At 47.7% G+C, this 13,988-nt stretch overlaps 1 protein-coding gene across 1 annotated transcript; it reads right to left on the bottom strand.

Annotated features, from left to right (window-relative positions):
- Window positions 1-4,190: 4,190 nt before the first annotated feature.
- LOC144584805 (cytochrome c1, heme protein, mitochondrial-like) lies at window positions 4,191-13,539 on the bottom strand. The gene is made up of 5 exons (XM_078381914.1): window positions 13,529-13,539; window positions 13,270-13,441; window positions 12,899-13,019; window positions 12,609-12,671; window positions 4,191-5,403 (listed from the first exon to the last, which is right to left on the bottom strand). The coding sequence occupies exons 1-5, from the start codon at window positions 13,537-13,539 to the stop codon at window positions 4,406-4,408; spliced, it is 1,365 nt and encodes a 454-aa protein (XP_078238040.1). The 3' UTR covers window positions 4,191-4,405.
- Window positions 13,540-13,988: the final 449 nt, after the last annotated feature.

Genomic DNA, 13,988 nt, shown 5'->3' on the forward strand with positions numbered 1-13,988 from the left:
TGCCCGTTTCCTCTCTGGATCTGTGCCGAATGAGGCCCTGAAACCTTTTGCCTCGTCGTGAACATCATCAGCTCCTGGAGAAAGAGCCTCCTGGGCTTTGAAAGGAGGCTCCTTTGGCAGATATGTCACAAAGCAAGAGCAACGCCAATTGTCTGTCTGTCCATCTCTCTATTTTGTCCACCGTCCCCTTCCTGCAGTGGACTATTCTGGGCTGTTTGCAGGATGAAGCCTCCATGGAAACCACATCAGTCACCTGGAATCCCTCTTTTTGGGTCCCACAAAAGGGCGGGATTTTCAAAGCATCAGAAAAGTGTGGGAGGGGAGGGAGCCCGGCCCTGGTTTCTTTCCCTTTTGCGAATTCCCTGGAGGCTTCATCCTGGCCAGCGCTGGAACCAACTGCACTCTTGAGCTCTGGTGTGAACCCGTGGAGTCCTTTGTATGGCTCCTCCATGAAGCTTCGGGCTCTGAGGCTAGAGGCTTCGGCCCGAAGAAGAGAAGCCACGCTCATCCAGATACTTTCTCCACTTTTCAGAGAAGAAGCGGCACGTTGCAAATCGTGGAGCGGGGCCTTAGCCTTCCAGCGAAAATGGCTTCCTCAGAGCAAGCAGTGTTAAGACACGATGTTTGGCTCAGCCAGGAGTCTTTCTTCCTCCTGATGGTCTGCGCTCAAGTTTCTCTTCCATAGGCGCTTGTTTTGTGGCCATTTACCTGCCAGCGTTTCTAGTCAGTCTCTCAGGGGTAAGGAGCCCACAGGAGCTGATTCCTGAATGCATCTGAACCAGATCAGGGCCACAGTGGAGCTGGTTATCTTTCAAAGAGAAAGCCTTGGATCCTTTCGGAGGATAAAGGCGACATAAAAATAGTTTAAATAAATAAATGAAGAGATTGCCCATTTCCTGGTTCTTCATGCACTCAAATGTGCATCAGCACCATTGCTTCATGTCTTTTCCTCCGAAGTTCAATTTGAGCTCTTGTTCTAGATAGAAACTAACCATCTAGTTGAGTTAAAAGAGCTCTGAAACATATTTTGTATCTTGCACTGGTAGCGAAATTTTGGGTGGCATGCCCTAGTAGCCAGAATAGATAGCCAAACTTAGACATTGTCTTACATTGTTATTTTTGTAGTTTTATTGCTTTTTGCTTACTTGATTTGGCTTTTTGCAGTATATGTTAGTACTTGAAGCTCTGTATTTAATTAGAATTTTAATGTATATGGCTTGATGCTGTAACAATAAAAGTATGTATGTATCTTGCACTACTGTTTTCAGTGTTCTTTGGCTTCCAGGTTGGTTTTAGAGAACGAATGATCCTGCTCTGTGGAGGTGGCTTCTGTGGCATGGTGCCCAAAGTAGGATCAACCGTGGCTGGGATCTACATGATCTTCATGAACAACCTGTACATGATCTTTGAGATTGGTCACCTAAACAGATCCATGTCTCTGCTGGAGAGAGTCGAGCCGGATCCAACGACTGGCGTCGGATGGGTTATCCCATATTACTATTACGCAGCCATTGCCCTGGCAACGATCACTTATCCGCTCAGTATCTACTTCATCTCCTCTATCTGCAAGGAAGACACGGTTGGCATATTCATCTACCTCGGTTGGATCGTCTTCTGTGACATCTCCAACTGTGTCATCGTCACCTTGACGAGCCAGGCGGCAAAGACTGCCGGTTTTTCCATCCATTTTTTGGAATGGGTTAGCATGTTAATAAAGATCACACTGGACTGCTTTTGGATCCCTTTTATAATAACTTATGCTTTCTTGATTTTGGAAGTCAGACAAACAGAGACCAATAGAAGGAGATCAAGAAAGGATTCAGTACCCCCCAGGTTTAGATTGCATGCCCGTGGAAGAATGGAATGAGACAGAGGTGCCTTAGTTATTGCATTTGTGCTTCTTGAGGTTTGGCATTATTGCTTTTAATTAAATTCAGTGTTTTGTTTCAGTGTAAAAGGCTTTCCATTTGTTTACTAGTCTAAATGCTTTGTCCCTCATGTTACCAGAGTTTGGCCGCTTTTGATGCAGCCAACAAGAGCAGTCCCATCTTTTGCAGCTGGCTGGCAAGCTTTTGCAGTGTCTAAGTACATGCTATTTGTTCTATGGCAAAAGTGGTGGAACTTGAGAGTAGGGATAGAAATCTTTGCTTATTTCATTTTTTAAAAGTGAGAACAAACCAAAAGCTGTCCTGCTAGATAACAAAGAGATTTTCTGCATAATTTTTTTGCATTTTTCCACTTTTTTTAAACAAACATTTACCCTGTTTCCCCGAAAATAAGACCTAACCTGAAAATAAGCCCTAGTATGATTTTTCAGGATGCTCGTAATATAAGCCCTACACCAAAAATAAGCCCCAGTTAAGTTAAACCCCGCCCTCCACCCTTGTGCAGAATTGTGCAGCAACCAGGAGAAGATGGCATGACTGTAAAATAAAACATTCCACTGAAAATAAGCCCTAATGCAGTTTTTGGAGCAAAAATTAATATAAGACCCTGCCTTATTTTCGGAAAAACATGGTAGTTGGATTGGTTTTTGCAGAAAACATGCATTTTGTGTTTAAAAATCACTTTGTATTCTGCAAAAAATATATATACACATTTCCCCCCCCCGAAAAAATACAAGTTTTGCACACATTTCTTGCAAATGCTACTGCTCACTCTAATGCAGTAATTCTTTATTGATTTTTAATTGCTTTGTTTTGTGTATTCGCGAAGGCTTTCACAGCCGGGATCTAATGGTTTTTTGTGGGTTTTCCGGGCTCTTTGGCTGTGTTCTGAAGGTTGTTCTTCCTAACATTTTTCCAGTCTCTGTGGCCGGCATCTTCAGAGGACAGCACTGAAGATGCCGGCCACAGAGACTGGAGAAAAGTTAGGAAGAACAACCTTCAAAACACGGCCAAACAGCCCGGAAAACCCACAACAACCATGCTTTGTTTTGCTTTATTTTTTGGTTAGTATGTCTTAATGTTTTGAGGCATCCCTTTTCAATGAGGTCTAAGCTTTACATATGACATCTATCTCCCTCTCTACCTTGAGGCACATGCCCAACAATTAATACATGGAGACACACACTTCTTAATTTATTTAAATCTATCTTATTTAAAACATTTGCAGCCCATCTCTGCTGAGGAAAGAGGGCTTGTTTTTTCACTCTTACGTAGGAATTATTTATATATTAAATAAACCAAAGAAGGCAAAGCTAAAAAATTAAATATAAATTTAATTTTTTAGCTTTGCCTTGTTTGGTTTATTTTCTGGACAAAGTGTCTTCATATTTCAAGGCACCTTTTTTTCACTGAGGATGAGAAAATGTTTATCCTTCCTTTAAAGATTAGCTCTGTCTGCATGACTACATCTTTGCCCGCCCACCCCCATGAGCAACGCGTTCACCTTTGGAAATCCCTGAACTGTTTTTCTCTTCATGGGGTTTTTTTAAACGGTAGAAATCGGCTACTTGAAATTCTTAGTAGGAAAGGAAAAGGGAGCTGGCTGTAAACAGATCTCTTCTAGATTAGGAATAAAGGAAAAGGCAGAATTGTGAAGTCAAGAATGGATCCTCGTGATTTTTTCATGGGATCCTTGCCCCCCAAAAACATCCGTGTTGAGTGTTTTCCTGCAAATAAATCCCAGCTCATAAACTCTTTCTGAAAATGTATCCATCTATTGTCAAATAAACTTTGGGTTCATGTTTTAAGGCAGGTTTGAATGCCATCTGCTGGTGAACAGTGGCCATGCTGGAAAAATCTTAATTCCTAGCGGTGTGGGGACCACTTCTCCGGAAGGTAGCTGGGTTAATCTGTCACAGAAAAAAATAAATAAAGAGTGTCATGGCATCTTGATGGCTAAGAAGTTTCATTTGGTTTACAGTTCTCATGGTGATGAGGTGTGCAAACAAAGAATTAGCTCAAAACTAAGTGCAGTGGCAGAATAATCACCACTCGTTTTTGACTATGGCATAGGAAAAATGTCTGAAACGCATATTTACTCCACAGCCTTTCCTGCAGCTGTTTTCATAAAACCTCAGATCGGTTGTCGTAGAAGTCAGCAAGCTGCAATCGATGCATTTTAGACTATAATTAGGTGCCGACTTTGGGGGTAATGTTGAGTCCTGTAAACTTTTGGTTAACTCATAGCCATATGCTTCCACGGCTATTGGATTTCTCAATTGGACTTCACAAGAACCATCTTGGTTTTTTGTTTTTTTGTTTAAGAAACTCATTTATTTGGTGCCTGCCACCCTTGAATCCCAAGGTCCTCTTCCTAAGACCTTGTGTGTTAGTGAATGGATGGAAACCTGTTAAATAACCGCAAATGCACGGGCGAAGGGCGCTGCGTACATTCCTGGGGCAGAGGACAAGGCGTTGCTGCTCCAGCATCACAAGGAGATTCACAGCCCCTTCTCGGGTCACTTTCTGTGAGGCTGGTAGGTCAACTGCCGGCTCTTGAGTACTGTCCGCTTGTGTTGGTTGAACAAAAAAAAGAGGGGAAACAAAATGCCTCCTAGCAGTAGGGCCTTCACAGCCATCCGCTTGCGTGTATCATGCTCCGGCATTGATACCCAGCAGAGAAAGGTGCAGACGTCTTTGGCCATCTGGGACAGGGTGGCAGGGGTGCCATCCTCAAACTCCAAAATCTCATTGTAGAGGGGGGCTGCCATGCCAATGGCTTGCCCAGGAAAGTAGGGGTTGAAATGGAGCTCGCCGCGCAAGTTCACACCAGCAGGTGGGTCGCAGTAGCCAGTCAGCAAGGAGAACACGTAGTCTTCTCCCCCATGCCTGGCTCTTATGATATAGCTTAAGTCTGGAGGCAGAGCCCCGTTATTTGCCGCCTTTGCTGCCTCGGGGTTGGGGTAGGGTTTAGGGAAGTAATCGGAGATCAGGCCGGGCCTCGTGAACATGTTGCCCTCGTCGTCAGGTCCGTCCTCCACTTGAATCTCCGCAGCGAGAGCCTTGGCTTCCTCTTCAGTGTGAATGACCCCAATGAGGTGGCGGAAGGCCATGTACTGCAAGCTATGGCAAGCGGAACACACCTGCTTGTAGACCTCGTAGCCACGCCGGATGCTGCTGTGGTCGAAGGCCTTGAGGAGGCCGCCGTGCTCCCACGGGTAGTGGGGCGGGTGGAGCCCCAGCTCGAAGGCGCCCACGGCGGTGTGGAGGGCCAGGGCCAGGCCCGCCCCGCCGGCCGCCAGTGCCCCGAGGACCGTCAGGGCCGCCTTCTTCCCGCGGGAGAGGCCCGGCTGCGACGCCACGCCGGCCTGCGAGGGGGAGAGAAAGAGAGAGAAGGAGGGAGAGAGCGAAAGGGGGGAAAGTAGAGATGGCGCCCGCCGGCCAGGAGGGAGGGAGGACGGGACCCCACGCCAACGCCGCCCCGGCCGGGGAACCGAAGGGACCTCACAAGAACCATCTTGTTATTGGACATCATGAGATGTTTGTTTGCAAACCTCCAACGGTGAGCAGAGCTATAGCACGCAAAGATGTGAGTTGTGCTTCGGGAGGATTCTAAATGAAGGTCCCAAGGATACAGAAATCCAGGCTGGGAAGAGGTGGCGGGAGATACAGTCATGGCCCAAAATATGGGCACCCTTGCAATTCTGTCAGCAAATGCAACCCTTCTCTCAGAAAAATGTTGCAGTTGCAAATGTTTTGGTACTCACATGTTCATTCATTTGGTTTAAATTGAAACAACACACACAGAGAGAGAGAGAGAGAGAGAGAGAGAGAACAGATAAGAAAAGTCAAATCTGATACAATCCCACACAGAAAGCCAAAAATGCACTGGCCAAAATTATTGGCACCCTTAACCTAATATTTGCTAGTACTCTCTTTGGAAAAAAATAACTGAAATCAACCACTTCCTATAATCATGAATGAGTTTCTTACGCCTCTCTACTGCAATTTTGGGACCACTCTTCTTTTGCAAACTGCTCCAGGGCCTTCATATTTGAAGGATGCTTTCTCCCAACAGCTGTTTTGAGATCTCTCCACAGGTGTTCTATGGCAGTGGTCCCCAACCTTGGGCCTCCAGATGTTCTTGGACTACAACTCCCAAAAGCCTTCACTACCACTTCTCCTGGCCAGGATTTCTGGGAGCTGAAGTCCCAGAACATCTGGAGGCCCAAGGTTGGGGACCACTATTCTATGGGATCCAGATCTGGACTCATTGCTGGCCTTTTGGGAACTCTCCTGCGCTTTGTAACTATTTCTGAGTGCTTTTCAAAGTGTGTTTCAGTTCATTGTCCTGCTGGAAGACCCATGACCTCTGGTGGAGACGCAGCTTTCTGACACTGGCCACATTGCGCCCCAAAATTCTTTGGTAATCATCAAATTTCATCATACTGTTCACACAGTCAAGGCATCCAGTGCCAGAAGCAGCAAAGCAACCCCGAAACATCTTGGAACATCCACCGTGTTTGACTGTAGGGACTGTGTCCTTTTCTTTGAATGCCTTGTTTCTTTTTCTGTAAACAGTGCCATGATGTCCTTGACCAAAAAGCTCTACTCTTGTCTCATTTGTCCACAGGACATTCTCCCAGAAGGATTGTGGTTTTGTCACATAAGTTTTGGCATACTCCAGTCTTGCTTTTGTATGCCTTTGTGTCAGCAGTGGTGTCCTCCTGGGTCTCCTTCCATAGGGTCCCTTTTCATTCAGATGGCAACGGATAGTGTGAGCTGACACTGCTGTACCCTGTGTCTGCAGATCAGCTTGAATTTGTTGGGAAGTTAATCTGGGTTCTGTATCCACCATTCGAACAACCTTTTGTTGTAATTTTTCAGTAATTTTGCTCTTCCGTCCACGCCTAGGGAGGTTAGCTACAGTGCCATGGGCTGTAAACTTCTTGATATTGCATACAGTGGACACAGGAATATTAAGATCTCTGGAGATGGACTTGTAGCCTTGAGATTGTTGATGTTTCTCCACTTTTTTAAATCTCAAATCCACAGACAACTCTTTACACTTCATTCTTTTCTCCATGCGCAGTGTCACACACAATACAAAGGTTGAATCAACTTTTCTCCATCTTAATTGGTTGCAAGTGTGATCACTACATTGCCCACACTTGTGACAGGTGTGTCTAAATACAAATTAGAGGAGCATCACATGCTTGAAAAGCAATTATTTCTTATAATTTAGACAGGGTACCAATAATTTGGGACAGTGCATTTTTTGGGTTTGTGGGGGGGATTGTATTAGAGTTGACTTTTCTTCTCTATGTTTGTGTGTTGTTCCAATGTAAATCAAAAAATGAACATGTGAGTACCAAAAATTTGCAACTGCAATAATTTTCTGAGAGAAGGGTTGAATTTTCTGACAGAATTGCAAGGGTGCTAATATTTTTGGCCATGACTGTAGCTGCTTCTCACCCATAGGATTATCATTTTAACTAAAGACCAAGGAGCAAATGTAAGTACAGTGAGTAAATGTGTATTGTATGCCAATAAGGAATATGCTCCCTGCCTTGACTCACTAAAGAACGTCTTTGTTATCACTTTGGTCCCTTATTTCTTGATTCCCTACCACATTGTTGGTTGCCTGCCGCAGGGGTAAACAAATTGCAGTATGCAATGTCAAAACATGAATTATTGCAGATGTCTGGGAGGGTGACTGAGAAATAGATGTGGCCACTTTAAAACACTGCCATGTCCTTTCCTTATTGAATAGTTTGGTCCTTAACCTCAATGAACCGGGAATGGTCTCCACCTCCTATTTAAGAACTAATTTAAGTATAGGAAATATAGGTATTAGAAAGTGGTAGGAAGAGCATTCTGTGTTATTTAAGGCTATTTAAACCTGGTTTGCTTTGGAGAGCTAGCTGGATGAGGACTAAAGGTTGTGGGTATGGTGAACTGGGCCATAAGGGAAACTTCTGAAATAGAAAGATCCCACCCACCCGTGAGGCGCCAGTGGGCAGGAGAACCTCTTTTCATGGATGTGCTGCCGTGCATTGAGCCACATGGCGTGCCCTCTTAATTCCCATACAATAGGTTCATCATCTATATAGCAATGGCCCCCAACCCGGGGTCCCCAGGCATCCTTGGGCTAAAACCTCCCAAATCCTTCACTTCTCCCTCACTGTGCTGGACAGGATATCTAGGAGCTGTAATCCAAGAACATCTGGGGGCCCAAGGTTGGGAACCACTGCTCTATGGAATGCACTTGACTTCCTAAGAGGAAAAACACAAGTCCACCAGCGCCCTACTTTTGTTGTCTTGAATGTTCTGAATTTCACAGGCTGCCAGAGGAGACCGCTAGGCTTCCCTGCCAACCTCCGGGGAAGAAGGCTCAAAGCAAAGGACTGCAGCAGAGGCTCCAGGAGGAGCAGAGGTAAGGGTTGGAGGCAGGAAATAAGTCAACTGGAGGTAATCTGGATGTTCTCCCCTAGGGCTATCAGGAAGGACAAAACCACTTTTTTAAAATGTCATAGCACTTAAAATGAAGACTTTTTTTGGGGGGGGGGAATGGAAAGCTGTTTGACTCCTCTCTCTCTGAGTGGAGGGGGAGAGAGAAGGGAGAAGCATCAGTGTTTCTCATACCAACAAAACCAGGATGAGGTTCCTCTTCCCCAAGGATTGGGCCACCCCATTCCTTCTCTACCAGGCAAAGCAGCGATAAGAAAAATTTGCAGAGAGCAGCCCATTCCATCTCTAAAGGTCTGGTGGGTTTTCTGAGTGTATAACATGTGAAAGACAGAGCAGGTAAAAAGCAGAAAACAGATCAACAGCTGCTCTCATCAAAACTCTAAATTTTATTTCACTTTTTATTTATATATTTAACCATTCTAAAGTATTTACGTCTTGCTTTTGACCAACAACAACAACAAAGAAAAATATAAAGGAGCAACATCGCTCCTCTTTAGGAGAAAAGGGTAATATATACACAACTATGTGGAGATAGTTTCCTGCGTTACATACAATGAAAAAAATAATATTAATAAAAAAGTGCTTCATTGATCAAAAAAGACTAAGAGCTGCAAACATTTATTCATACTGTACACGTATCAGAACCTCTTGGCACCTGTCGTTAGGAACTGCAGAATATTAGACCTTGTTTTCACCATCTGTTCGTACCATAAAAACCACACTGGCAATGCAGGCAGCAAAAAAACTATTTCCCCTCCAAAAGTCGTTCTCTCCCTACTCATCCCCGAATCCTTCAATGGGAAACGGAAGCCTCTTCACTTCCTGTTCCAGCTTCCTCTACAATACGTCAAACTGTAGCCTTCAGAGAAACACCATGCATCTTTGCTGCCCCTTCTTAGAGCATTTCGTTTTCTATGAAAAAGCCAAATCAAAATTAGAGTTTTCTCTAGCGAAATGGAGAATACCAAGAAGCCACACCCTTTGGCCACCTTCTTCCACAAGCCTCTTGGAACCTGGACACTTGCTCTGTATTTTACTGCATTCTGAGCAATCCATGTATGGTTCATAAAGAATATGGAGAACTCCAGCACAATATATGACAGAAGGTGGCTCATCTTACTCTCTTGATCCATAGGGTGTTCCGAGGTTCTCAATGTGCTGCGAACTTCTCTTTAGAAAGTGTCCCTTTCACATTTTGATGTGATTTACCCATGGGTAAATCCAAGATATGAGGACTAAGTTGCACCTTCACAGAGCAACATTTAAAAATTATTTTAATATATAAACTTTTAAAAACTCTTGTTGGCCACGTCATATCCACAAATTAGGAAATTTCTGTAATGGGGAAAAGGGGAGTTCCCATTTTAGAGCATCAACATATTCCAGCTGACTCCCACTTTTTACATTAAAAATTTTTTAAGAAAAAGACAAACAATTTGTCGCATATTTGGTTTGGGATCTCACGAAAAGGAGACCCTTGCCAGTGACACATCACCACCTGAATCTGCACAAAAGGATGATGGTCTGTCTTCTGTGTAAACTCTTGCTAAAAGTGGGAGATTTCCAGAACTACCAGCATCTTTAGGCACCAGTTCCTTTATAACAAATGGGGTTTTCCAGATTCCTACACTTGGAGGTGCCGGCTTTTAAAGAAACCCAAAGCAGGTAGCTTGCCCAATGCCTGCCCTTCCCACCCTCCCGCAAACAAGCAGACACTTTCTCCAGCCAAAGCAGTCCAGAGGTTTCCCACTCCAAGCCACAGGCTGGCCCGCGTTGGTCAACAACTGAGATCGGCAACCCATTTCCCCACTCCTCCCACCCCTTCCCACACGTGCAGCAAGAAGAACTAAGCCCACTCTAAAAACAGAGAGGGAAAGAGTTCTTTGGAAAAGGCAGCTTCCACTTCTTCTAGCACCAACAACCTCCCAGACAGCAGCCGGCTGTTGGGAAAGAACAGGAGTGACTGAAAGCACAAGCACGGACGCTACAGGGATTCACAAGGTCTCTGAAGCAAAGAGCCCTCCTCCGCTCAGCAAGGCAGAGTCATCCATCAGCAGCACAGGGATCAACAGCAGGGCCGCTGAAACACCTGCAGGAAACGAGATTCCGGCTCCGCTCCCTCTCTCAGTCTTCCAGCAGAATTCATACAAAATGTACATGAGGAGGTTGAAACGGGAATGGGGAGAAGGGTTGGAAAGGAAATGTTTCCTCACTCCGCCAGTTCATGCCCAACATCCTGAAACTCTGAGCAGTAACCTGTACTTCCAGCTCCAATGTGCATGATGGCATCACCAGTCCCGTCCGTCCGTCCGTCCGCCAAAAAATGGGCCCTGTCTGCTCAAGGGATTGGAGGCAGCTCTGAGGTCAGTGAATTCCCAGTCCAACAGCTTTTAGCTGGTGTTTCTTTGTGATGGGCTAGTGTTAGAGGGAATCATCCGTACAATAAACTGATTTACAGCACAATCTTCTTCTGGGTTCAACCAAATAGTTAAAGCCACAGGATCAGAATCCACCCACTTGCAGGCAAAAACTGGCCCATCCTGGCCATTTCTAGCACACCATGACTTACAGCAATGTCTTGTTGTTACGGGCTATAAAGTCAGAAGCGACTTATGGTGACCCAAAGAGGGCTTTCAAGGCAAGTCATAGATCTAAGGAGAGACATTTCCTGCCTGCCTTCCTTCCTTCCTTCCTTAGCGCACTGAGCTGGCCCTTTTGCAAAGGAACATTCTCAACGGACAGCGTCCACTCTCGTTTTCAGGAACGCTGATGGTCGGATCGCTGCCAGGAGTTGGCTTATTACAGGCCAGGACTGCATATTCCGACTTCGGGTTCAGATGGACACCACACAGTTATTGGGCTGTAAGCACAGTATCAAAGACCACATCCAGGTTATGACCACGTTGCCACATCCCACAATGTTTTTTTTGCCTTGAGGGCCTTTGCCTGGTGAGCTGCCTTCTAAGAATCAGGGCTCATGTTCCGGATTTGGCATTTTTTCCTCCCTTATGAATTTGCCCAGAAAGGCAGGCTTATTTTTGGATCAGTCCTTGATTTCTAAGCCCTGTTATGTCACCTCCTCTTTTCCATGACCATCTCACGTGGGGATTATTCTTTTCATTCCTGCACTCGGTGATGAAACGAACCAACATCCTCTCCTGTTCTACCGAGGATCTCTTGACATCTTGTGAGATTTCATTCCTGTGGCTCTTCCTGGTTTAAATCAATGTCGCTCCTCAGAGTTTAATCCAGCATTTCAAAGGGTCATTTGCAGAGCCGGTTCCCTGCAGGAGCTCCCGCATTTCTCCCTGGTTTGCTTTAGCGCCCTTGCAAGCACTTCCTTCTGAGTCTCTGCACAAGTTCTCCTGCGTGGAAAGAAAAAAAGGAGAAGGAAAGGGGAGGGTGAGGTGTGCCAGCATTCCCTCAAGCCGGCTGGGGATCAGTGCAGGGGTGAATCAGCCAGACCCTTCCCTCTTTGGAAGCATCTCCACTCTCAGCCTGATAGGGAAATGGAGACGGGCGTTCTTTGCAAAGTGGTGTTTTTTTTTTTCTCACCACGCGCCCCTCTAGAGAGCAAAAGCTTTCAGACTGCAAAGGTTGTTAAAGGATACAAAGGATCTCCTGTATGGAGAATGAGTGCAAGGAAATCGCCCCAGAGGGAGACCACAGTTGCGATACTAGGAGATCTGCAAGCGGGATCTGAAGGCCTTAGGAATGGACCTCAACGGATGGGAAACCCTGACATCTGTACGTTCAGCCTGGAGGCAGGCGGTGAATCACGGCCTCTCCCAATTTGAAGAGACCCTTGTCCAGCAGGCCGAGGCAAAGAGGCTGTCACAAAAGCAGCCAAATCAGGGAGCTGGACAGGGGACAGATTGTATTTGTCTTCAGTGTGGATGGGATGGTCACTCTCGAATTGGCCTTTTCAGCCACACTAGATGCTGTTCCAAGTCCATAGTCTCTCGAGACTGAAGGATGCCTAAGAAGAAGGTTTAAATCCCCCTTCAAAGACAAGAGAGCACAAAAGACTTTGGGGGACCACAGGGAGCCACTTCCTCATCCGTTATGCGGTGGAGGGCCAGCTTTGCAACGCGGTCCGTTCCCCCACCCCACCCCCGGGAAGGCAAAGGCGGGCCGAGGGCTAGAGGGAGAGGAACCACGGCAGGTCTCTTGTGGCTCTTCTGGCAGGGCGTCTGCCACCCGGCCACCAGGAAGGGGCTGCCCACCCTGCCGTCCCAGGAATTGACTTACGTGGGAGAGTGAGGAGTCCAGGCAGGAAATGGCCCCGGGTCCCCTTAAGGAGCAGGCAGCTTCCTGAGGAGAAAAGAGGGTGGGAGGGAGGGAAAACCATGTGGGAAGGTGTCCGGTCCCGTCTGCCCTCCCGGCTAGAAGGCAGAGGGGCTCCCAAAAAAGAGACCTGCCAAGAAGACACCCAGGGCATCTGAGAGGGTGCCGCTCCGGAGACGGGGAAGCAGCCCCGGCTGCTGATTAGAAATCACAGCCCCCCCCCAAAGAACTTGGCCATGTGTGAACACACACACGTCCAGAGGACCCTTGCCCGCACTTCTGTCGTGGATACCTGAGGCTCAGAAGGGCCTGGATGGCACAGGCGAGGGTGGAGGAAGGCACACCTGGCACCGGGAAGGCCTCCTTCATCACACTCTGGAGAAGGGAAGGACAAGACCAAAGACGAAGAGGCCCCATCAGCAACCCAACTGCGTGCCTTTCCCTTCTTTCCTTTCCCCCTAGTCTCCCCCCCAAAGCTTCCTTCCGAGGGGGGCACAGAGAATCCCGTGTCCCGCCTGGAAGGGACACCCGAATCCTCCCGCCTGGTCTTTTCTGTGGATCCCCCCTCTAGCCCTGGATCCCTGCCCTCCATCCTCCCCCCCCCTCGCTGCCTCCCTTTGCTCACCAAGATGGTCCAGGTGAGCTGCTCGTTCCGACTGGGGGGCCGGAGGAGTCCCTCCCCCTGCACCCGGCTGAGACGGCCGGAAGGCAGGCCAGCTTCTCCATGTGGTGGGGTCTCTGGAGTCCCTTGCTGGGCTTCCTCCCTAGGCGGGGGCTGCAGGCCGGCTCCCCTCTCCCTGGGGGGTGAAAAGATTGGGGGGGATCAGGGATGCTCAGGGAAGGAAGAAGGAGGGAGGCTAGACTTCTCCTAACCCCCCCCCCGCCCTCCAGCCATGCTGCTCTTCTCCCACCCCCCAGAGGCCTTCTCGTATGGGGGGCAGAATCCCAGGGCCCCCCTCCCCTTCTCCCCGCCCCCCCGCCCCAGGGCACCTGCTCACCTGGACCACTGCCCAAGCGTCCCTTCCGGACCTTCACAGACAAAATCCGTCTCTTCCAGGGGGGCCAGTCCAGCAGAGTCCTCCAAACCTCGGCATGGTTGCACCCTCCGGCGACGGGACAGCCTCAGCGGCGGTGGATGCCCGCTCGCCTCCTGGACCATCATGAGTCTGGCGCTGGGGGTCAAGGGACGGACCGTGGGGAGGGTCTTGGATGGTTCCTCAGAAGCCGCGGGGGCGACCCTGGCCGTCCTTTTTGGGAAAAGGCGCCTCAGCCTAGAGGAGAAACGGGGGGGGAGAGAAGGGAGGAGTGGGCTTGGCTCCAGCGTGGCCCCCCAACCCATCGAAT

Source organism: Pogona vitticeps, chromosome 14 (assembly GCF_051106095.1).
Source record: "Pogona vitticeps strain Pit_001003342236 chromosome 14, PviZW2.1, whole genome shotgun sequence".
Lineage (NCBI taxonomy): Eukaryota > Metazoa > Chordata > Lepidosauria > Squamata > Agamidae > Pogona > Pogona vitticeps.